The sequence below is a fragment of the Centroberyx affinis genome, unplaced genomic scaffold (assembly GCF_046629955.1).
Source record: "Centroberyx affinis isolate AG114_WGS23_722 - 3 ecotype Tasmania unplaced genomic scaffold, CSIRO-AGI_Caff_v1 ptg004902l_1, whole genome shotgun sequence".
In the NCBI taxonomy this organism is placed as follows: Eukaryota; Metazoa; Chordata; class Actinopteri; order Beryciformes; family Berycidae; genus Centroberyx; species Centroberyx affinis.
The window spans coordinates 322,465-346,951 of NW_027282404.1; the positions used below are offsets into that span (position 1 = coordinate 322,465).

General features: G+C 40.3%; 1 protein-coding gene across 1 annotated transcript; it reads left to right on the top strand.

Moving 5' to 3' along the window:
- Positions 1-273: 273 nt before the first annotated feature.
- On the top strand, positions 274-23,645 carry LOC139666274 (scavenger receptor cysteine-rich domain-containing protein DMBT1-like). The gene is made up of 16 exons (XM_071545448.1): positions 274-365; positions 952-1,037; positions 1,935-2,126; positions 2,346-2,477; positions 2,896-3,166; positions 3,841-4,884; positions 6,141-6,217; positions 8,990-9,181; positions 10,210-10,401; positions 10,694-10,825; positions 13,609-13,873; positions 14,125-14,888; positions 20,038-20,229; positions 20,528-20,659; positions 22,114-22,384; positions 22,604-23,645. Exons 2-16 carry the CDS (start codon positions 980-982, stop codon positions 23,643-23,645), a joined length of 4,956 nt encoding a protein of 1,651 aa, XP_071401549.1. The 5' UTR covers positions 274-365; positions 952-979.
- Positions 23,646-24,487: the final 842 nt, after the last annotated feature.

The window sequence follows — 24,487 nt, forward strand, 5'->3', positions numbered from 1 at the left end:
TTTTCATCAAAATTGAATATAGTTACTCGATTCTTTCACCATTTCCCCCACAAACGTCCACTTCCTCGAGTTAGTTTACTAGCTAACGCTAACGTTAGTTTACTGTTGCTTAGTAACGCTCCACTACGCCCCCCCCCCCCCCCCCCCTTGACGGAGGTAACAATAGCAGCTATAAGGAGGGGTGGACATGCTCTCTACCCCCCCCCCCCCCCCCCCCCAATAAACCACTGCAACTTCCTCTATGTACGCTTTGGTTGACCATTTCTGCCGAAACGAAACTATTAGAATGTCCATTGAAACTCTTTCCCACGGGCGTAGACAGACAGTCTGACAGCAGCGTTTCTGGTTAAATTATCCAAAATTTGGTAAGATTTTTTTTTTTTTAAACGTCTTTAGGATTTTTTGTGGTAGGCTATAGTCCTACGTTTTGTCGTAAAATGTGTTATAGGACCACTAGTTCTTTTTCGGAAGGGCTGTTTTTTATCTTAGACATGTTATAAACTGTCAGCCTTTATTTTACTAAGTCTGTGCTCTTTGTAGTGAGTGCGTGTGTGCATGTGTGTGCGTGTCTACTAGACAGTAATCCTTGTAATGGGTAAATCCTTGTAAATCCTTCTAATTTCCTACAAAACTATTTATCTGTTTTACTGTCATGTTCTGCATCACTGGAACTATAAAGTTTAGTCAACTTTGTGTGTGACTGTTTGTATGTGTGTGCCTGTGTCTCATGCCTGTTTGTGTTCATGTGTGTTAAGTTTGCACTTTCAAAAACGGTAGTCATCTGTTTTTTTTTTACTGATGTGTGGTACTATACATAAAGTTTGGTCAAATTTGTGTGTGAGTGTGTCTGTCTGTGCAAGTGGATACATGTTCATGTGTATATTTGTATTCTCCTCAAAATGACCACTTGAATGACAGTAAACATCCACTATCCCCCCCTCCATTTTTCAGCCCGATCATCCTCTGCCAAACCAAAAAGATGTCAAGAGAGTGTTTCTTCATTTCCTGTGTCCTCCTCCTGGTCAACTTCTCTGTTGGTGGGTGAGCCTTTCATGCAGTTTAGCATCTGACAGCTGGAAACCCTCCAGTGGCTTTGCAAATTATCTTTAAAAGCCTCATCACCCCATTCAAATTTTTCTCAGTCCAAGGCAAAACGTGGTTATTACCTCCACCGATCACAATTCGAATCAAAATGAGGATGAGGTGCACAGCAGGTGAATCACAGCCAGGTTGTATAGCTGTACCTTATACAGTTGGCAGGGATCAGTTGTCCTTCTTTGTAAATCAAAGATTAGCTTGAAATGCTTTTTTCAAATATTTGTGGGGTCACTGACAGGTGGTTCAAGTTCTGCATGAATGTCATCATGATAATGTTATCGATGACTCAGCGATAGAGAATCATGATACTGAGTGCTGATTGTAGTGAACGTTGCTTGTGTCAGTAATGAATGTTTTGTGATTCACTCTGTCATTTTATCTTCATTTTACCTTATGTATACAGGCTGTTTTATTTATTTGCTGTCAATGTTTAGCCAGTGTCTATATAGGTTTGAACTTAGAACATGCTGCTCTGCTTTTGAACTGCCTCCTTCTGCGTAATAATGTGATCCTGACTTTGTACTTACCTTACATATGATTTTGTTGTAGTTGCTCATGTACACTGTTTTATGTTATTTGTCTGCAGCTTTCATGTTTGTCATGTTGCTTTCATGGCCAGGTCCCTCTTGATTTTTTAAATGCCAATGGAACTACCTGGCTAAATGTTAGTGTGTGTATATATAAATACAATAAAGAAAGCATGGATAACTGTGGAGATATTTATGACACCAGAAACTATTCCAGACAAGATTATGTGCTGTGCGACTGATTTGCTGTTATCTTTGTGTGACGCTGAGGTTAATATTCAACTTGAGTTGTGTTTTGCTGCTCTGCAGGGTATCAGAATGGCGACATGAGGCTGGTTAATGGCCCGTCATCTAATGAGGGCCGAGTGGAGGTCTACCGCAATGGACAATGGGGAACTGTGTGTGATGACGGCTGGGACATTGCCGAAGCCCAGGTGGTGTGCCGCCATCTCAAATTTGACGGTGCTAAAGCAGCTGTTGCTGGAGGAGTGTATGGTCAAGGTAGGCCTACTTTTTTTTTTTTTTGTTAAATGCCAGATTTTTGTGTTATGATACAATACAATACATTTGTATTCGTTTCCTTGGGACAATTCACTTCTGGGCAATTCATTGAGGTGCACAACACATAAAGGGCATAATCAAGAAAAGCATGGACTACAAAGTGCAAAAACTGTACAATTGATAAGTGCAGGTCTGATTTAACTGTGCTCTCTGGCCCAGGCTCTGGTCCAATCTGGATGGATGATTTAAACTGTGACGGCTCAGAGAAAGCCCTCTCCCACTGTGGCTTCAAGGGCTGGGGAGTGTCAGACTGCCAACACAGTGAAGACGCTGGTGTGGTGTGTGAGAAAGGTAAGGTCGATCGTTGCATATATGATGAGAGCGAAACTTTTGTCTGTTCATAGCATATCTCATATGTCAAATGTGTATAGTTATAGCTATATCTCTGTGTGTCAAAATTGGTGGCTCAGTGGTTAGAGCAACCATCCTGTAGCCTGATGGTCCCAGGTTTGATCCCCTGGGACTCTGAGTGTCCGCCCTGCTGCGGTGTCCTGGAGCAAGATACTGAACCCCCACCAGCTCCCTGCGTGCTGCTCTATGTGGCTAATCCTGCACATTGCCCAAAATACAAATTTCCTCTCGGATAGATCCAGTGTAACAAAAAAAAAAAAAAAATTCTGGTTATACATACAGTAACATACTGCTCCACTGTGAAAATTAATCTGTATAAAAACAGTGTTTCACCAATGCTTTTATCCATCTGTTCCAGGCTCAGTCCAGAATATCAGCCGTGAATACACTGTGAATGACAGCACAACACTTTCTGCACACATGGGGAAGCTGTTTGATAGTGGACGCGACTGTGACTTGGACATTGCTGTGGTGGTGGACAACAAGACTGTGGAGACTGTCTGCGCTCACAGACTCATCCTCTCTCTGGACCCAGAAGCCTCTTTCCCGAATATCGCCCTTGCAAACTTCAGCAGACTCAGCCTTGATGTCAGCTCTACCTGCCATCAACATGCCATCAGCTTTGTCAGGTGAAAGGAGCATTGTGTTTTAAAGGCATAATGAGCAAGATTTTCCCCATTGAATTCATCCAAATATGATCTTACTTAATCATTACTTATGTTATGGCCAATTGGTAGTCTGTGACAGTGTTTGTGTCTGCAGAGACCCTGCCTGGATTTTCTTACTTCTGAATGTTCGTTTCTGGGCGCCAACCTTTTGGCAGTGGGTGTCCGCCTGTAACCAAAACCACTGCTGAATCATTTTATATCTAAAAGCCACGCTGGTTACGGTAGCAATCCCGAACTCTAATACAGAGTAATTGGAGTTGAGGTCAGAGCTAGTAGCTTCATTGTTGTAGAAAAGCTGATACCTACCTAGCTAGCTAGCTAAGTTAACTGGCACATACCTGTCCAACAGAAAACAGGTCCACTCTGCCTCTGCGTCACCCCATCTTCTCCTTCAATACTCGCCAACGGATGAAAGCCAACCCCAGACTCACACTCGTTTTGGAACAAGCCTTGTTTGCTTGGCGTTTTGCCTCACTGTACTTTTGTTTTGTACCTTTCTGGCAACTTTGAAAGGTATGTTTACAAGCCACAACCGGAAAAATCCTACTCAGTATGCCTTTAAAAACTTTTGTTGTAGCTGATTGTATGATTCCTTTCTAGAGTTTAGAAAATGGATAACCGTCTGTGTCTTCCAGGTATCTGTACACTCGGCAGATCAACATCAGTGTATCCTCTGCCCAGTGCATTCATAAGATGGCATCTGACTGGGGTCTGAAACATCTTCAGAAAGAGGCAGGAAAACTTTTCATCTGGCTTCTCCCTGAAGACTCCACCTTCCAGACCCAGATCTCTCTGTGTAAATACTCACTTGGCACAGGTGACAAAGCGCTGCAGGAAACCTGTCTTCGCTACTTGGCTTGGAACTGTGAGGCGCTGATCCGCTCCCCAACCTGGACCAGTCTTCCCCTGAGCCTGGTCAAAGCTCTCCTGTCTCGCTCAGACCTGGTGGTGCCCAGTGAGACCTACGTCCTTAAAGGGCTGGAGAGCTGGGAGGCAGCCCAGGAAAACGCATCTATCTCTGAAGACCAGTTTGATCTTTTGAGACACATCCGGTTCCCTATGATCTCGGCCGAAGATTTGTACAGACTCAAAGGTCTGCGCTACCAGGCTGCCAAGTTGCAGGGTTTTCAGTTCCATTCTCTGCCTATTACTCAGCTTTTTGGAGAGGTCATAACTCAATGGAAACCGTACACACCCAGGATCTACACCGGCAATCCATGGAGCTTCACCTTCAGCGCCCAGCAAGTGAATGACTATATAAATAGTGGGGGAAGTATCAGTGCCTCTTTCCGTACACCTGTGCACACCAGTGCCTACTTTATCCTCTTCAGAGTCATGAGCTGGTCCACCAGTTTGTACATCAGAAACCACGAATGCTCAAACTATGGTGTTACCTGCCCTGTGGCAAGGCTATCAGCAGAGAACAGCAACACGGATTTGCCTTCAGAGTTTCAAAAAAGCATTCTTTACCAGAACAAGATTGTACTAATGTGTGACGGGGAGTATGTCTTCCACATCCAGGACTTCAAACCTCTCAACAACCAGGATATGGCCCTAATATCTATCAACAGCAGTGCAGGCCAATCTTACCCATGCCACTCAGACCGGTACGCCTATCGCATGGTGGTCCGTCCCAAATACATCTCAGGGCTCAAGTTCACTGAGGAGGAACAAGAGACGTATGAGGAATCTCAGGACTAATGAAAGATGTTCTTTGGGTTTGATATTTTATAGCTCTGCAGTTCTAATTCTTCCATAGTTATTGAAATTACAAAGTTTTAAATTCATTTTTTTTTCAATTTCATCAACTGATCAACCCAAGCTGTTCACACGTTCTGCTGCTTTTGCAATATTTTTTGTGATATTAAATGGGAATTTTGCATATTGAATGGGATTTTCATTGTCCAGGATGGGCTACAGTTTTGTACTAATGACTTGACTAATGACTGCTTAATGATTAATGAAAATAATACAGTGCTTTCAAGATTTAGTTGCATGAAGGTTGATAGCAACTTATGTTTGAATACATATTGAATAAATACCAACTTATTAGCATGACTTTCTCATGTTTCCATGTTGCTTCCTGGTAGAAAACGAGTGTTTGTGTTTGTGAACAGAGCACAAACACAGCAAACAGCATGAAAAGTTTCAGGGCACACTCTCACCACACCACTCGAGGAGAAAAGTCACAACAGTGTTACCCCAACAGAAGTACATATTAAGTATTAAATGAAACCCTTCATCGAACCATGGTTGTTGACAGACATGCACATGTAAGACACACAGTATACACACAGTGTACTATTCTCTCTCACTTAATGTCATTGTCACTTATAGTCCTCCAAACAAACTATGACCTATTGATTGCAACATCAACCTAATACAATAACTAACAAGTACAGATCCTGGAATGTCGACATGGTGGGAGAGGCAGAAATAAAGTAGCATAGGTTCGCTCATAATGGTGCTACATCATAGAAACATGTTAAATTCACTTGAACACATTGTTTTATCACTCACATTGGGTTGAAAATAGGAAAGAATGTCTAGTTTCTTCTTTCTCAACATTTTAACAACACAACCTGTCATTCGATTGTGTGTTTGTTTAATGTCGGCATCCCAGTTGAGTGGCGTTTTCCATTTTTAAGCACCTGAACGTCCAAGCACCGCCCAGCCGGAAAACTTTGGTCATAAAACGAACCAAGCCAGTAGTTTAAGCTCCTAAAACAGGTACAAATTCACTCAGGGAACGGTGTAACAGTAGGCCTACGTTCCAGCCCAATGACCCCTTTTATATAGCCTGAAATATTCCCGGCTAAAGCCTGAGAGCCGGGAGTAATGCTCGGCTAACACGTCACATTTATCGGTTAAATTACCTATTCCACCAACGTCACATACCACAGGTAATAATGTGACCTACTGTTAAGGTTTGCAGGACAGAAGAAGATATAAATGTCTGTAAATTGACGGCGAAGCGTGTGGCTCTGTGTGAGATCCACTATGACATTATCAGTATGGGACTGACTGTGGCATTTAGCCCATAGGCGAGGCCATCTCTTAGTCAGAGACACCCTCTAGAGACCATCTCACAAAGCAACATCTCACAAAGCATTACCTGACTGACTGCCTGACTTGAATTTGCTGTGTGATGCCCTCGGCTGTGCTGTGGGAAAAACAAGCCTAACTTCTGAACCACATGGGTACTGTGTTCATTTGTTGATTGCTGTAAGAAGGCACTTCTAAACCTAACAATGAAATTCCCATATGGTCCTGTGCATAAACCGTCAGCCTTTAGGTCTGGCTTTGTTTTAAAACCATTAATGGCCGCCCCTCTCCCTCTCTCTTACAATTGTTTTATTTTATTTCTGAAACAAGTATACTCCAAGCATAATTCTAGTATCTCCACTTTACCCAGTATGCATTGATTCCTCCCACAGAAACAAGGCCACTGCAACTTGATAGCGTAACAATATTAAATATTTTACCATATATTATGCCACCACAACAAGGCCCTAAGTCTCTATCCAGACTCTTCTCTTCTGTGGTTCCTCGGTGGTGGAACGAGTTACCAAACTCCATTAGATCTGCAGAGTCCCTCTCAATCTTTAAGAAAAGGCTAAGGACCCAGCTCTTTAGTGAACACCTTGTCACCTGATGGACTGTGTAACAAAAAAAACAAAACAAAACTCTTTATCTGCCTCTGCACTGCCTTGTAGCACTGCCTCGTAGCACCTATGTCCTGTTGGACCAGAACTTAGCTTTATGGCACTTACTCTCGTTGCTCTCTCCTGACTAGAACCTTGCTTGTGTTGTAATAAAATCTCATGTGTACGTCGCTTTGGATAAAAGTGTCTGCCAAATGGGAAATTGTAATTGTAATTGTAATTATGCTTGAATTGTTTTTTTGTCATCATACGTAAACACCGCAGGCATAGTGATAACCACAGTAAAAAAACAGGACAAGGACAGTTGGGACATCACTTGGCAATGGACATTCGATTTTTCTTGGAACCAAATCTCACTGGGGGTGGGGATTCAGGGAATATAATTGCACAAGATTTTTGCAGTTTTGCACTTTAGATACATTTCTCCACCTCTGACTGCATTATCAATTTCTGGTAAGTTTATTCTACTTTTGAACAAGGGAAATATCATAGCAAGTTATTGTTAATCATGCATAATCAAATTAAATCCGTTTATTATCACATTTACTCTTCCTTCTGCTGTGAAAATTACTTTGTGTAGAGAAATGTGTATGTGGGGGCAAAGCGAGTATGTTTTCTCATTATGCATTTTTAAACTACTGATTCTCATTGATATGCCTATTGATAATGTGTGTGTGTGTGTGTGTGTGTGTGTGTGTGTGTGTGTGTGTGTGTGAGCGCTCACATCTGGCTACCAGAGACCTTTTTGATCAAGCTGTAAATCAAAGTGATATCAAATTAGGAGGCTGGACAAACTCAGCTCTCTTATGTCTGTACAGCAGTGAAGAGTCACAACTTGACTGAATTTTACCAACTATGGCATGAGAAAATATTTTTGATACAGAAATTTTGTGGTATTTCCCTTTCATTTCTTGTTTTACTTTTGTTTTCCAGTGTATTGCAACCAAAATGAAGGAGATTTTCTTATTATTCTGCATCCTTTTGCTGGTTTTCAACTTATCTGCTGGTGAGTACTTTTATCTTGTGAAGCTGTAGTCCTTCAGTGGCATTGTGTCACTGTCCCTTAAGCATAGCACTAACCCTAACCCATTCAAATGTAATGACATGACAATTTTTAAGGCACAATGAACATGAGAGCAATTAGATTGTTTCCCAAAAACCTCCCAGCCAACATTATTCTTTGTTTCTTCATAACCCAATTTCTTGCACAACCACCCATGAAACAGAGGTGATTTACAAATTATAAAAACACGTTTTAAAACATATCTTTTTATGTGAATGAACAGAATTCTCAAACATGGGGCAATCAAGGGTGGAAGGAAAGAACCAATTTTAAAATCATAAAATGTACTTTGCTACAGTTTATATCACATCCATTACAGAGTATACATTTTGTTGGCTCTCCTCCATAAGGATTGCTTCAGAAACTGGCCAGTAAATTGGCCAACTGTGGAGCAATTCCAGCCAACAGTCAGGTATGCAGAGAGGGAAGAGTAATGTAGCTTTACTGTTTTTTTGTAAAGTTTTTTTCCATTAAAATAATCTAGTTTGGACTATGTCCTTATGAAAATGGTCACATCTAACAATGTTTTCTTTTGTAAAAAGTAACTTGGTAACTACAGTACATTATAAAGTACATTTTAAATGAGCAATTTTTTATTTTTACTCAAGTAGATTTGTACATCAGTGGTTTTACCTCTACTAAGTAAAATTTCAGCAAAGTAACAATACTTCTAGGTTATTTTGGTGCTTTTCCTACCGCTGGAGGTAATACATAGCTCGAGTCAGCAAGACTGAAACAGTGATGTCATACAATCAAATGTTTTTATAAATTATTTTCTTATGAGAATTATCAAAATTCTCAATATGAAGCAGTATTAGCTCAATGAGATAATGCTAGCAAGAGACATAATGAACTATTTAAGGCTTGGGAAATTGGTTATATTTAACAATTGTGAGTGATGCTACTCGCAGCTTAATACAGACGTGACACTTACCTTAAAACAGTTTTTATTTAGCCAAGGGGTTGTCAGTATATCTGAGTGAAAATGACTGGATATGGAGTGACTGAATTTGTTAATTTCCATCACGGTTGGTTGATTTTTTTGTGTCTCTTCAGGGTATAAGGAAGGTGACATTAGGCTGGTTGATGGTCAGGATCCTTCTGAGGGCCGTGTGGAGATTTACCATAATGGAGTTTGGGGGACCGTGTGCGGCGATAGCTGGGACCTTAATGAAGCCCAAGTGGTGTGTCGCCAGCTCAGGTTTCCTGGTGCAGTAGAAGCCCTGGGATCAGCAGCATTTGGCCAAGGTAAATAAAGGCAGAAATAAGCATGAGCACAAGCACATTAAATCATGTATGTGTCGTATACCAATGTCTAACATGCCTGCTTTCAGAAGCAACCCACTAAGCTTTGTTGAGGAACTCAGAGGAACTCAAAACAGCATCTTGTGTTTGTGCTGTAATTTAGAGAAATATTTGCTGTTACTATAAATTACTATACTATTACTATAAATTTGTGACTATTCATTTGTATTCTGTGATTGATGTCTGGTCTTAGGAAACGGCAAAATTTGGATGGATGATTTAAGCTGTGATGGGACAGAGACACGCCTGTCTCAGTGCAGCTTCAGGGGGTGGGGGATCAATAACTGCTCTCCTTCTGAGGATGCTGGTGTTAGATGTAAAACTGGTAAGACTTAACACAAGTTAAATAATAATAATAATAATAATAATAATAATAAATAACCTCTTCCACATAATTTCCTTACTTTTATATGTAAAGTTTTTTCCACTTATAATAATCTAGTTTGAAGTCTGACCTCTAGGCCTTTTAGAATTGCATGAAAAAGATCAACAATAAACTAAAAATAACTAACAATGTTCTCTGTTGTAACAACAACCTTTGTTCATGTTTTAAATTACTTGTAGATTTTACATCAGTAATTTTACCTCCACTTAAAGCAGTATTCCAGAATATAAACTACTCACCAATATCGGATACAGCTAGGATGAGTTTGTAGCGTTCTGATTTTTACTTAACATTCATTTGAATGAGGCCAAGAAAATAGCCTGAAAACCTACATTTAACAAGTTGGTGAACAGATTCAACAACATATCACGCTTTTAAGACAACACAGCAGCATTTTGCATTTCTATTCTTGGTTTAAACTAAAATGAGTTTTTAAAATTAAAAGTAGAAAACAGGAACTATCTCTCCTAAAGTGTTTCCCTCCACTATGTTCTCTTCTATCAATAAAAATGCTATTGGGTGACAATGACTGAATGTGGAGTGAATTTGTTCATTTATACCATGTTTAATTTATTTCTGGTGTCAGGGAATAAGGAAGGTGACATTAGGCTGGTTAATGGTCAGGTTCCTTCTGAGGGCCGTGTGGAGATTTACCATGATGGAGTTTGGGGGACCGTGTGCGACGATAGCTGGGACCTTAATGAAGCCCAAGTGGTGTGTCGCCAGCTCGGGTTTCCTGGTGCAGTAGAAGCCCTGGCATCAGCACCATTTGGCCCAGGTAATGCAGCTCTGCTTGACTGTGACCCTTTGGAAATAAGGCAGAATTAAGCATAAGAAACATTATATCATGAATGTGTCACACTACCAATGATGTCTAACATGCCTGCTTTCAGAAGCAAACCACTAAGCGTTGTTGAGGAACTCAGAAGAACTCAAAACAGCATCTTGTGACTACATTTATACTGAGTGCTGTAATTTATAGCAATATTTGCTGTTACAATACATTACTATAATATTACTATAAATTTGTGACTATTCATTTGTATTCTGTGATTGATGTCTGGTTTTAGGAAACGGCAAAATTTGGATGGATGATTTAGGCTGTGATGGGACAGAGACACGCCTGTCTCAGTGCAGCTTCAATGACTGGGGGGACAATAACTGCTCTCCTCCCGAGGATGCTGGTGTTAGATGTGAAAAAGGTAAGACTTAACACAAGTTTAGGGCAACATGCCCATACCATCAACTTTAAACACTAGTGATTGGTGAAATGATTTTAATATATAAAACACAAACAGAAACAGACAGTGGATGGATGTCACACGCTAGACAGGGCTAGGCATCTTTCTTTTTTGTATGTTTGAGAAAAATGGGGACAGAGACACGCCTGTCTCAGTGCAGCTTCAGGGGGTGGGGGCGCACTGACTGCTCTTCTTCCGAGGATGCTGGTGTTAGATGTGAAACTGGTAAGACTTAACACAAGTTTAGGGCAACATGCCCATACCATCAACTTCAAAAACTAGTGCTTGGTACTTTAAAGTACTTTCTAAGGAAGGTAGATAACTTCAGTAGGTTGGCAAAATGATTACACTCTTACAGTCTAGATCCTCAAAAAGAGGTAGTGTTTTGGAAATGGATTCTTTACATATTCATTAACAATACTGGCAGTTCCTTGTGTCTTTCCTCATAAGACCCATAGTAGCTACAATTTATTGTGTACATTACATATGGCATAGAGATCATGAGACAGATGAACTGTGTTTTACTCTCATGTGCATTTTACTTTAATAAAGATTAAACTAGCACAGATCCTATACAGACCCACGACACGTGTTCAATTCAATGAATGAAGCATTACGACACGGTTATTGGTTAAATAATTCCACTAACATCGCTTAGATACTACAGGTAATAACGTGACCTAACGTTAAAATTTATAGGGCAACAGAAGACGTGGATGTATGTATATTAACGGCAGAGAGTGGGGCTCGGTGTGTGTGGGAGCAATGCTCGGCTAGCACAATGCGTTCATCGGTTAAATTATCTATTCCACCAACGTCAAGGTCAAGGTCAAGGTCAAGTTTATTTATATAGCACATAGTACACAGGGCAACTCAAAGTGCTTTACATGATTAAAAGAGAGAAATAAAAACAGAGATGGAAGTTTCTGAACACTGAAAGTAAGGGCAACATTATAAAATCAGTAAGAGTATTACAGTATAACAATCGAAGTTCTGTCGATACAAGTAAATACATACATGAACCGCGCACACATATTTACATTCGGAGTTAAAAGTGCTAAGAGTTTAATTATAGGCGACGGAGAACATCAAAGATTTAAGCCTAGTTTTAAAAGTGGTTACAGTTGGAGCATGTCTAAAATCATTTGGAAGTTGGTTCTAGTTGTATGCGGCATAGTGAGCAAGTAAGCAAGCAAGCAGGTCAGAAATGTATGCTGGTCCTAGGCCATTTAGTGATTTGTAGGCAAGCAGTAATATTTTAAAGTCAATTCTTTGCTTAATTGGTCACATACCACAGGTGACAACGTGACCTACCGTTAAAGGATAACGCTGGTGTTTTTTAATGCATTTCTTACCCTTGTGACGCCCCTACTCCTGATTGGCTGCTAGGTCCGTCTGTCTTTGTATTATAATTGTCTTGCAGGCGCCTAGTGGACGGAGTCGGGTTGTCGGTGTTTCCCAGTGGCTTATATAACAGCATGCCACCGTCAGTGCCTCGTGAAAGACTCCTGGGAGACGGACGTGCTCCCGGACGACTTTCTCCGCGCTCCTCATCATTATTTGTTTTCCTCACTCCACAACAGCACCACACTACTCTTTCCACGCATGCACACACTTATACTACTGACTTTACTGATTATCACACCCCATAACATTTTTGGTAGTTTTAGTTCATTTATGTTAGTTGGATTAATAAATGATTTATATTATTTCAACTTTTTCGTATCTCTCCCGTCATTTGTCATGGCCTTCGAGCCGGTCATGACACTGTCAACAAATCCTATGAAAATAACAAATTCAACAATGCGTTTGCTCTACTCCCATTACTTTCTGACTTCCCACGTCCCATCTTTAGCCTTCAAACCGGAAGTCACTGGCTCCAATTGTAAGCTAAAAACCTTTTAGTTTCAATTTTAACTGTTACCATGACCTTAGTTTCAATTTTAACTGTTACCATGAAAAATAAGGTTATTGTAGTTATTACCAAATGAAATTCAAATGGGAACAAATTCTTCATAACGACAGGGACTATTTTCGGTGCTATGGAACTACTTTTCAGAAATTTTACGGTCAGCTTATTAAGTTGTTTGAAGAAAAAGTCGGCTGGCCCGTTGCATTGTAATGATGAAATATACTGCCCAGAGCAACGGCATGGCTCTGTGATGTGTTTTTACTCGTTTTTTTTAATACAATAGAGTTCTATGGCTACTGAGGCATGGCTTTATTGGGCACCGGCTACATGGACGAGACTTGTCAGCAAAACAAATTCATTGCTGATTTTGTTATTTTCATAGGATTTGTTGACGGTAAGAAATGCAATAAAAAACACCAGCGTTATCCTTTAAGGTTTGCAGGACAGCAGAAGATGTGGATGTCTGTAAATTGACAGCGAAGAGTGTGGCTCAGTGTGAGAATGGCATTATCAGTGTATGGGACTGCTCATACAGTAGCCCATAGGTGAGAGGCCATCTCTTAGTCAAAGAAGCCCTCTAGAGGCCATCTCACGAAGCGACATCTCACAAAGCATTACCTGACTGACTGACTGACTGACTGACCTGAATTTGCCTTGTGATGCCCTCGGCAGCGCCATGGGAAAAATATAAAACAGATGTCAGATCTGTGACCTTTTAATCACAGGGCAATTTCTCTTCCCTGCACCCTGCCACCATGTCACTCACTATTCCCATATTGATCTGTCTCAGGGCCAACTACATCTGTGTCAGCACCAACTACATCTGTGCCAGAGCCAACTACACCAGCTGTCAGCCATAACTATGCTTTGGACCACAACACAAGCCTCTTGCATCAACTGGGGGAGCTGTTTGACAGTAACCGTGACTGTGACTTGGACATTGCTGTGGTGGTGGACAACAGCACTGTGGAGACAATATGCGCTCACAGTCTCATCCTCTCTCTGGACCCTTTCCTCAGAACCTCACAGGCGAACTTAAGTGAACTCAGCATTGAGGTCACTCCTAACTGCAGTCAACATGTCACCGGCTTTGTCAGGTAAAAACAACCTTGTGACTTTGGATTACCACCCATTTGACACCAGCTTTGTCAGGAAAAGCTATAACACCTGATAATTCATTGTTTATTGTATTTTAATACTGTAATGAGAAAAGCAATGTAAGGTGTTGCTGGCTAAATTTAATAAATTACATCATGTGTCTAATATTTAAAAATTACAGAAAATTTCAACAAATCTTTGTATATGTGGAGTTAGTGATAGCTGAACCTATCTAATGTTTCAATTCCAGATACCTCTACACACGACAGATCGACATCACACGATCCTCTGCGCAGTGCATTCACAAGATGGCATCTGACTGGGGTCTGAAACAACTTCAGGATGAGGCAGCAAAACTTTTCATCTGGTTTCTCCCAGAAGACCCCACTTTCCAGAGTCAAAACTCTTTCTATGAGTATGCAGTCCAGACAGGTGATGAGGCACTGCAGGAAACCTGTCTTCGCTACTTGGCTTGGAACTGCGAGGCGCTGATCGGCTCCCCGACCTGGACCAGTCTTTCCCTGAGCCTGGTCAAAGCTCTCCTGTCTCGCTCAGACCTGGTGGTGCCCAGTGAGACCTACGTCCTTAAGGGGCTGGAGAGCTGGGAGGCAGCCCAAGGGAACAAATCTATTTCCAAAACACTTTTGGAGCTCATCCGTTTCCCTATGATACCAGCTGAAGACTTATACAGGCTTAATGGCTCACAATACCAGGCCAATAAGTTCCAGGGTTTTCAGTTCAATGCCCTGCCCTTTGGGATGCTGCTCAATGACCTGGCAGGAGAAGAGAATGCGTACACATCTAGGATTTACACTGGCGGTCCATGGAGCTTTACACACAGCTCATATGACATCGCTGATTACAAAGATTCTGGATTCTACACTCTTGTCGGCCAACGCCATAACAGCCTGAAGGCCAAGTTTGAAACCCCTGTGCACTACAGTGCCTATTTTGCCTTGCACAGCATTCTCTGGAACACAAAGGTTTATATCAGTGATGAAGATTGCTCAAAAGGTGGGGTCACTTGCCCTTCACTGCCTGCTGTCAGCTTGGGAATCCAGGAAAGGAAGAGCGATTTACCCGGAGAGTTGGAGAAACGCATTCTCTACAACAACAGACTCGTTGTAATGTGTGATGAGAGGTATGTGTTCCATGTTGAGGAATTCAAAGCTTTTGTTGGTGACAACCTGATATTTGTTCCAACCAATAGCAGTGCAGGACAAGTCTATCCATGCCAGTCAAACCATTTCTCCTACCAAGTGGTGGTACGTCCTCAGTACTAGGGATGGGACGATATGCTTATCTCACGATGCGATTCGATACGCAATGCGGAGTTCATGAATTGATAAAACCACGATACGATGTAATAAAAAAGTTTAATGACAACATAGAATGGCTGTGCAGAATTATGTTTATTTCTGAGACACAAAATTTTTCTACCAATGGCACTGGCTTGCTAGAATGTAAACAAGAATTTAAAAATGTCATTACAAAGTGCAAATAATATAGTTTCAATGGAGTTTGCGAAATTGTGATGGACCAGCCAGCTCATTTTGTGATTCCAACAGCAGAATCAAATATCGCGATTCATTTTTCTGCTCCACGATACGTATTGCCACATTTTTCTATTGCGATATACTGAATTTCGATATATTGTTCCATCCCTACTGTTTACACAACAGATTAGTGTCGGTTTCCTCTGGGGAAGAGGGTATGCAGGAGGATGAGCAAAAGCACGATATCTATTGGGTTTCATGATACTCTTGTCTTTATATATTTTATAGCATGCTGATCTCAAGTTATCCAAATTATTCAAGTTATTCATCTTAATCCTTGCCATATCTCATCCCATACTGCTTCAATATTGTTTTGACTATTTCTTGTCACTCTATTGCTTGTTTATAAGACCAGACTTACCCTATATGAGAACCTGTCTATAACTTCACAAGTGATATGGTGTCAGGTATTGCTTTCCGACTATGAATTGTTGAGGGCTGGTAGTTGTCTTTGTGATGGTCGTCTTCTTGTTTTGGATTTGACGTTGTGGATGGGTGGGTAGAGGAAGGGTCTTGTCTGCCATTGTAACCTTGTTGATTTTGTTCTGTATACCCTTTATTCTCAGAAACTAATACAATTTGTGTTGAAAAAAGACCATGCTTGAAGGCTTTCATATCCCTACTTTTTTTTGTCTACGATTGTTTAAAAATATACTGTATATTCTTCAAAAAGCCCTGCAAAATATGATTCTTGTTGTTGGACCCTAATTAAAGGATGAATGTCAGATGAGACCCTTGTGGCCTGCAATCCCAGGTTAAAGGAAAACTCTCATATTCCAAGCCTAAAATGGATATCTTTTGTCTTTTCATGTTATTTCAGTCAGAAAATAACACAAAAAGTGTGCACCCACATTTCCACTGAGACTTCATTTTTAGTCATCTGCGTTCCACACTGAAATTAATCTTGGGAGACTCTATCAGTGACAGATTACCAGAATTATGTAGTATTAAATTAATCAAACCCTTCAATGAACCATGGTTGTTGACTAAGAAGACATGCACATGCACAGTATGTGTTTCTCTCTCACTTATTACTCTGTGACTACATAAGCAGCAATGTGACTGGCTCAAACAACAATGAGGAAGTGGTCACCATTTTTTTTTTCCTAAAGGGAAGCAATATCAAGCCAGCATTGTAACCTGTAGCCTGTATTGTAGCCTGAATGGCCTCAAGATGTCGCTGCAATCATTTATATTTACTTGTTGCAAATGAGTTGCAGCAGTATCTTGAGGCCCACTGCCACCAGCTGTGCTGGAATTCCTGCAAACAAACTATGAGAACAACTGAGAACAACTGAGAACAGGCTTTGCAGTCTGTCTTTTTTATGTTCTAAAACCATGTATGGTTTCCCCTCTCCTTCTCTTTTGCAATTAATGTTTTATTTTATTTTTAAAATAAGTTCCCGCACACTGTCCACTACACTTGCAGTTGAATAGATTTTATTTGGAACAGCGTTTCGGTACAATGACCTTCCTCAGTTAATCTTCAAAGAAATGGGAGAGACCATCCTACAGCAATACAGTAGGTTGGATGGATCCACAAGGACTAGCTTGCGCCCAAAATGACCTTCATTATCATAAGCATCATGAATACAAATTTACATAAAAGAAATGTGCACACAATGCACATCATGTCAGTGTTTACATATATATAGGCTATACAGGGTGATTCAATCAAAAAACTACCAAAACAAAAAAAACGTGGTATCAGAACTTAGAAACAGAAGATGCTGTTCAGACCCTCTGGTAACAGGGTGCAATGTAAAGGAATGGTTTAGTAGCATTTTTATCCATTGAAGAAATCACCTTGTATAGCTTTGCTATTTACATTTTACACTTTATATGATGTATGTATCTATTATGTGTAAACTTCTGGCATTGTTTAAATTGGTATTTACTTCATATGATGCCTTCAGTGCATCTTCTAGTGCATCTTCTATCTCTGATACCACAGGTTTTTTGTTTTGGTATTTTTTGGATTGAATTACCCTGTATAGCCTATATACTGTAGCTGTGCATTATGTGTGTTTTGTTTGTGTATAAACTGATATTCATAATGCTTATGATAATGGAGGTAATTCTGGGTGCAATCTGGTTGGTCAAAGTGGATCCATCCTACATATAAGACGATCTCTGTCATTTATTTGCTGACTTGAGGAAGGTCTTTGTACAGAAACATTGTTCCTAATAAAATCTATTTAATTTCATGTGTAGTGGACAGTGTGTGTGAGCTTTTTCTTTTCAATTGCTGAATTTCAGTCCTCTCCTATACACACCTCTCTTTGGAATTCAGGTGTGCAAAAGCTTTATTGTATTTTGGAAATAAGTATAATCCAAGTATAATTCTAGTACCTCCACCTCCCCCAATATTTATTGATTCTTCCAACAGAAACAACAACACAAACAGCCCGCTTTAAGTGGTTAGCATTATAACAATATTGAATTCTATTTGTCTCGTCATACATTGCACGCATGGTGGTGACACATTAAACCTTTGGCATCAGGTATTCTATTATTCTGTGAATCAAACCTTGGTGGGGGTGGGGATTCCGGGAAAATAATGTGTGCAGTTGCGCCCTGCAGACACATTTTTCCAACTCTGACTGCATTATCGGTTCTGGTAAGTTACTCTTCTTTTGAACAAGGGAAATATAATAACACAACAAAGTTATTTTTGATCATGCATAATCAAAGTAAATCAATTTATTTATTATTATTATACCTCTTCCTTTTGCTGTGAAAATGTATTGTAAATCCTTTGTGTAGAGAAAGGTATGGGGGCAAAGGGAGGGTGGTTTTTCATCATTTTTGTCATGGATTATTTTGGAAAAACTATAGATGCTCAATGATATGCCTATTGATAGTGTGTGTGTGTTTATGTGTGTGTTTATGTAACTATATCAGAAAATATACCTATGTTCCTATGTCCCTTGAAAGTCAACCGACACTGCCACAGCTAGCATTAACATCTTTGTCAGTTGGGTAAATCTTAGATTTCCCCCCGTTTTTCTCTCACTTTTCGCTCACATCTAACTACCTGAGACCTTTTTGATCTTAAAAAACAAAAGCTGTAAATCAAAGTGATATAAAATTAGGAGGCTGGACAAACTCAGCTCCCTTATGTCTGTCCAGTAGTGAAGAGTCACTAATTGTCCCAGCTAGGGCATGAGAAAATATTTTTGAATACAGAAATTAAGTGGTATTCCCCTTTCATTCCTTGTTTTACTTTTGCTTCCCAGTGTATTGCAATCGAAATGAAGACGATTTTCTTATCATTCTGCGTGCTTTTGCTGACTGTCAACTTATCTGCTGGTGAGTACGTTTATATCTTGCGAAGCTGTAGTCCCTCGGTGGCATTGTATCACTGTCCCTCATGTATGAGCACAGCTTTTTTCAATTCAAAACATTTAAATATAATTACATGACAATTTTCAGGCACAATGAATGTGAGAGCAATTTGATTGTTTCCCAAAACCTTCCCAGCCAACGTTATTCTTTGTTTCTTCATTCCAACCATGAAACAGAGGTGATTTACAAATTATAAAAACAAATGTGTTAAGACATATATTTTTAATGTGAATGAACAAAATTCTCAATATGAGGCAATCAAGGGTAGAAGTAGACAATTATAATTTCTCTCATTAATATTATGGAGTAGCTTTGTTGTTTAAATGTACATTTTTGAGTAATTTGTACTTTGACATACGTATGATTTGATTGATTATGTGCTGCTACATTTTATATCACATCCATTACAGAACACAGATTTTGTAGGCTTTCAGTAAGCATTGGATCAGAAACTGGCCAGTTGTAAATTGACAAACTGTGGAGCCATTCACAGTGAACAGTCAGGAGCTCAAGAAGGGAAGAGTAATCTGTATGGAAGAGGATTAGGGCCACGTGAAAAATGTATTGAATTTCTGAGTCATTCATGTTTTTCCCCCCAAGTTAATTAGTTAAGTCAGAATTCTGAGTTTAAAGTCAGAATTCTGACTTTATTTGCAGAATTCTGAGATTAACCTCAGAATAAATAACCTCTTCCACATAATTTCCATTTAAGTTTTTTCCACTTATAATAATCTAGTTTTAAGTCTGACCTCTAGGCCTTTTAGAATTGCATGAAAAAGATAAAACTAACTAACAATGTTCTCTTTTGTAACAACGACCTTTAATACGTTTTAAATTACTTGTAGATTTTACATCAGTAATTTTACCTCCACTTAAAGCAGTATTCCAGAATATAAACTACTCACCAATATCGGATACAGCTAGGATGAGTTTGTAGCGTTCTGATTTTTACTTAACATTCATTTGAATAAGGCCAAGAAAATAGCCTGAAAACCTACATTTAACAAGTTGGTGAACAGATTCAACAACATATCACGCTTTTAAGACAACACAGCAGCATTTTGCATTTCTATTCTTGGTTTAAACTAAAATGAGTGTTTAAAATTAAAAGTAGAAAACAGGAACTATCTCTCCTAAATGGTTTCCCTCCGCTATGTTCTCTTCTATCAATAAAAATGCTATTGGGTGACAATGACTGAATGTGGAGTGAATTGGTTCATTTATATCATGTTTAATTGATTTCTGGTGTGTCTCTTCAGGGTATAATGAAGGTGACATTAGGCTGGTTGATGGTCAGGATCCTTCTGAGGGCCGTGTGGAGATTTACCATGATGGAGTTTGGGGGACCGTGTGCGACGATAGCTGGGACCTTAATGAAGCCCAAGTGGTGTGTCGCCAGCTCGGGTTTCCTGGTGCAGTAGAAGCCCTGGCATCAGCAACATTTGGCCCAGGTAATGCAGCTCTGCTTGACTGTGACCCTTTGGAAATAAGGCAGAATTAAGCATAAGAAACAAGCCCATTATATCATGAATGTGTCACACTACCAATGATGTCTAACATGCCTGCTTTCAGAAGCAAACCACTAAGCTTTGTTGAGGAACTCAGAGGAACTCAAAACAGCATCTTGTGACTACATTTGTACTGAGTGCTGTAATTTATAGCAATATTTGCTGTTACAATACATTACTATAATATTACTATAAATTTGTGACTATTTATTTGTATTCTGTGATTGATGTCTGGTCTTAGGAAGCGGCAAAATTTGGATGGATGATTTAGGCTGTGATGGGACAGAGACACGCCTGTCTCAGTGCAGCTTCAATAAGTGGGGGGACAATAACTGCTCTCCTTCTGAGGATGCTGGTGTTAGATGTGAAAAAGGTAAGACTTAACACAAGTTAAATAATAATAATAATAATAATAATAATAATAATAATAAATAACCTCTTCCACATAATTTCCTTACTTTTATATGTAAAGTTTTTTCCACTTAAAATAATCTAGTTTGAAGTCTGACCTCTAGGCCTTTTAGAATTGCATGACAAAGATCAACAATAAACTAAAAATAACTAACAATGTTCTCTGTTGTAATACATAAAACACAAACAGAAACAGACAGTGGATGGATGTCACACACTAGACAGGGCTAGGCATCTTTCTTTTTTGTATGTTTGAGAAAAATTCCAACTCACTCCATAGTACACCAGAATTAAGACAATTATCATATACTTAAACTGAAGTCTGTAAAGACTCAGTGTTCACTGGCTGAAAAAAGTGAGTAAATCTGCTGCATAATTTAAAACATCTTATCCAGGTGGGGGAGAGTAACTGCCCCAAGTGGAGCAATTCATGTATTTCAGGGTCTTATTCAAGAGTGAGGGTAAGAGGAACTGTGAGATTGACCGGCAGATGGGTGCAGTAATGCACCCTGAGTTATAATGTGAAGTTCTCTATTTACCAGTCAGTCTTCTTCCTAACCCTCACCTATAGTCATGAGCTTCGTGTAGAAGCTCCCAGGTCATCTCCTGTTGGAGGTGTACCAGGTACCAGTCTAACTTGGAGGAGGTCTCGGGACAGTCCCAGGACACACTGGAGGGATTATATTCCTCAGATGCTCTGGGAAGGCCTTGGGATCCCCCCAGGAGGTGCAGGTCAAAGTTGTCGGGCAAAGAGAGGCCCGGGTGCACTGCTGGCCCTGTTTCCACTGCAACCCTGTAGGATGAGTCGCTTGAAAAAGGATGGATGGATAATAAGTGCTATTTGTCAGGGCACATGGCTGTTAATTTACATGTTGTCTGTTGCGGGGATCTAACACACAACTTTTTGGTTATGGGATGGCCTCTAATCTTTTTTAATGGCTGTAGAGCAGATAAAGATTTAGTGTTTTGCCCAAAGCTGGTATAAAATCTGTCAGTGGTAGCCTATAGAGCTTAGAGAAGCAGGCTTGTCACCAGAAGGCAGAAGGTTGCCGGTTCAAACCCCAGGCTGCCAGGGGAAAATCTGGGCAGGGAAATTCATTGAAAAATTGTTCTTTCCCTCCATCAACAACTACTGCAGAAGTGTCCTTGAGCAAGGCACCAGTTGGGCTAATGGAGCTGCTCAGTGGCAAACAGTAGAAGACTGTAGTTGTACTGGGAAGCTCCCATGTCAAATGTGTGTAACTGTTTGTGAGTGTGAAAAAAAAAAGTGTATGCATACTCAGTCAACTTTCCCTATAGAAATAAAGATTAAAAAAACACAGGGATCAGATCTTTGACCTTTTAGTCACAGGGCAATTTCTCTTCCCAGCACCCTGCCACCATGTCACTCATTATTCTCATATTGATCTGTCTCAGGGCCAGAACCAACTACACCAGATGTCAGCCATAACTATGTTTTGGACCACAACACAAGCCTCTTGCATCAACTGGGGGAGCTGTTTGACAGTAAACAGGACTGTGACTTGGACATTGCTGTGGTGGTGGACAACAGCACTGTGGAGACAATATGCGCTCACAGGCTCATCCTCTCTCTGGACCCTTTCCTCAGAACCTCACAGGCAAACTTAAGTGAACTCAGCATTGAGGTCACTCCTAACTGCAGTCAACATGTCACCAGCTTTATCAGGTAAAAACAACTTTATTAATTGTCACCGATTTATCACCAGCGCAATCAGGGAAAGCTATCATAATTCATTTGATTTTATTGTAATGAGACACAAACCATGCAGGGTGTTGATGAGCCTGGCTGAATTTAGTAAATTACATCATATGTCTAATATTTCAAAATTACAAAAACAAATTCAACAAATTTTGTATATGTGTACTAATAAAAATTCAATTCCAGATACCTGTACACACGACAGATCAACATCACACTATCCTCTGCCCATTGCATTCTCAAGATGGCATCTGACTGGGGTCTGAAACAACTTCAGGATGAGGCAGCAAAACTTTTCATCTGGTTTCTCCCAGAAGACCCCACTTTCCAGAGTCAAAACTCTTTCTATGAGTATGCAGTCCAGACAGGTGATGAGGCACTGCAGGAAACCTGTCTTCGCTACTTGGCTTGGAACTGCGAAGCGCTGATCCGCTCCCCAACCTGGACCAGTCTTCCCCTGAGCCTGGTCAAAGCTCTCCTGTCTCGCTCAGACCTGGTGGTGCCCAGTGAGACCTACGTCCTTAAGGGGCTGGAGAGCTGGGAGGCAGCCCAAGGGAACAAATCTATTTCCAAAACACTTTTGGAGCTCATCCGTTTCCCTATGATACCAGCTGAAGACTTATACAGACTTAATGACTCCCAATACCAGGCCAGCAAGTTGCAGGGTTTTCAGTTCAATGCCCTGCCCTTTGGGATGCTGCTCGATGACCTGGCAGGAGAAGAGAATGCGTACACATCTAGGATTTACACTGGCGGTCCATGGAGCTCTAACTTCAGCTCACAGGACATCGCTGATTACAAAGACTTTGGATTCTATACTCTCAGCGGCCAACGCCATAACAGCCTGAGGTCTGATTTCCAAACCCCTGTGCATAACAGTGCCTATTTTGCCTTGCACAGCATACTCTGGAACACAACAGTATATGTCAGTGATGAAGATTGCTCAAACAACAGCGTCACTTGCCCTTCACTGCCTGCTGTCAGTTTGGGGATCCAGGAAAGAAAGAGTGATTTACCCGGAGAGTTGGAGGAACGCATTCTCTACAACAACAGACTCGTCGTTTTATGTGAAGGGGGGTACGTGTTTGATGTTGAGGAATTCAAAGCTTTAGATGGTAACAACCTGGCATTTGTTCCAACCAACAACAGTGCAGGACAAGTCTATCCATGCCACTCAAACCGGTTCTCTTACCAAGTGGTGGTACGTCCTCAGTACACAACAGATTAGTTTCGGTTGCCCCTGGGAACCTTGGCAAAGAGGGTATGGAGGAGGACGAATAAGCAAAAACACAATAGCCTATCTATTGGGTTTCATGATACTCATAATGCTTTCAACTTTATTTTTCATAGTATATGCTGAACTCAAGTTATCCCAGTTATCCAAGATGTTCATCTTACTCCTTGCCTCATGCCATGTTGCTTACCTATTTTCTTGGCTATTTCTTGTCACTGCTTGTTTTAAGACCAGACCTTGCCCTATATGAGAAACTGTCTATAATTGCACAAGTGATATGGAGTGTCTGGTATTTCTGTCTGGCTATGAGTTGTTGAGGGCGGGTAGTTGTCTTTGTGATGGTCGCCTTGATGTTGATTTTTTTTTTCTTTGTGGGAGGTTGTGGATGGGTGGGTAGAGGAAGAGACTTGTCTAACCCTACTGATGTTGTTCTGTATACCCACTGTTCTCTGAAACTAATAAAATTTGTATTGAAAAAAAGACCATGCTTGAACCCTTTCATATCCCTACTTTTTTGTATATTAATGTTTAAAAATAACAATATTCTTAATAAAGTAAAGTACTGCACTTAAGTACAATTTTGAGGTACTTGTACTTCAGTATTTCCATTTCATGCTACTTTATACTTCTACTCCACTACATTTCAGAGGGAAATATTGTACTTTTTACTCCACTACATTTATTTGGCAGCTTTAGTTACTAGTTACTTTGCAGATTTAGATTATTAATACAAATTATAAATCAACTAATAAATTATGATATATTTTTTATTGGTTAAGCTACCCAGCAGTATATAAAGTAATTAAAATTAGCTCCACCTTTACCAGCTGCACACA

Coding starts and splice junctions, on each gene's coding strand:
- LOC139666274 (XM_071545448.1), top strand. CDS start 980: ATGTCAAGAGAGTGTTTCTTCATTTCCTGTGTCCTCCTCCTGGTCAAC. Junction 10,826..13,608: donor TGGTGTTAGATGTGAAAAAG/GTAAGACTTAAC, acceptor CATCTGTGCCAG/AGCCAACTACACCAGCTGTC. Junction 20,660..22,113: donor TGGTGTTAGATGTGAAAAAG/GTAAGACTTAAC, acceptor GATCTGTCTCAG/GGCCAGAACCAACTACACCA.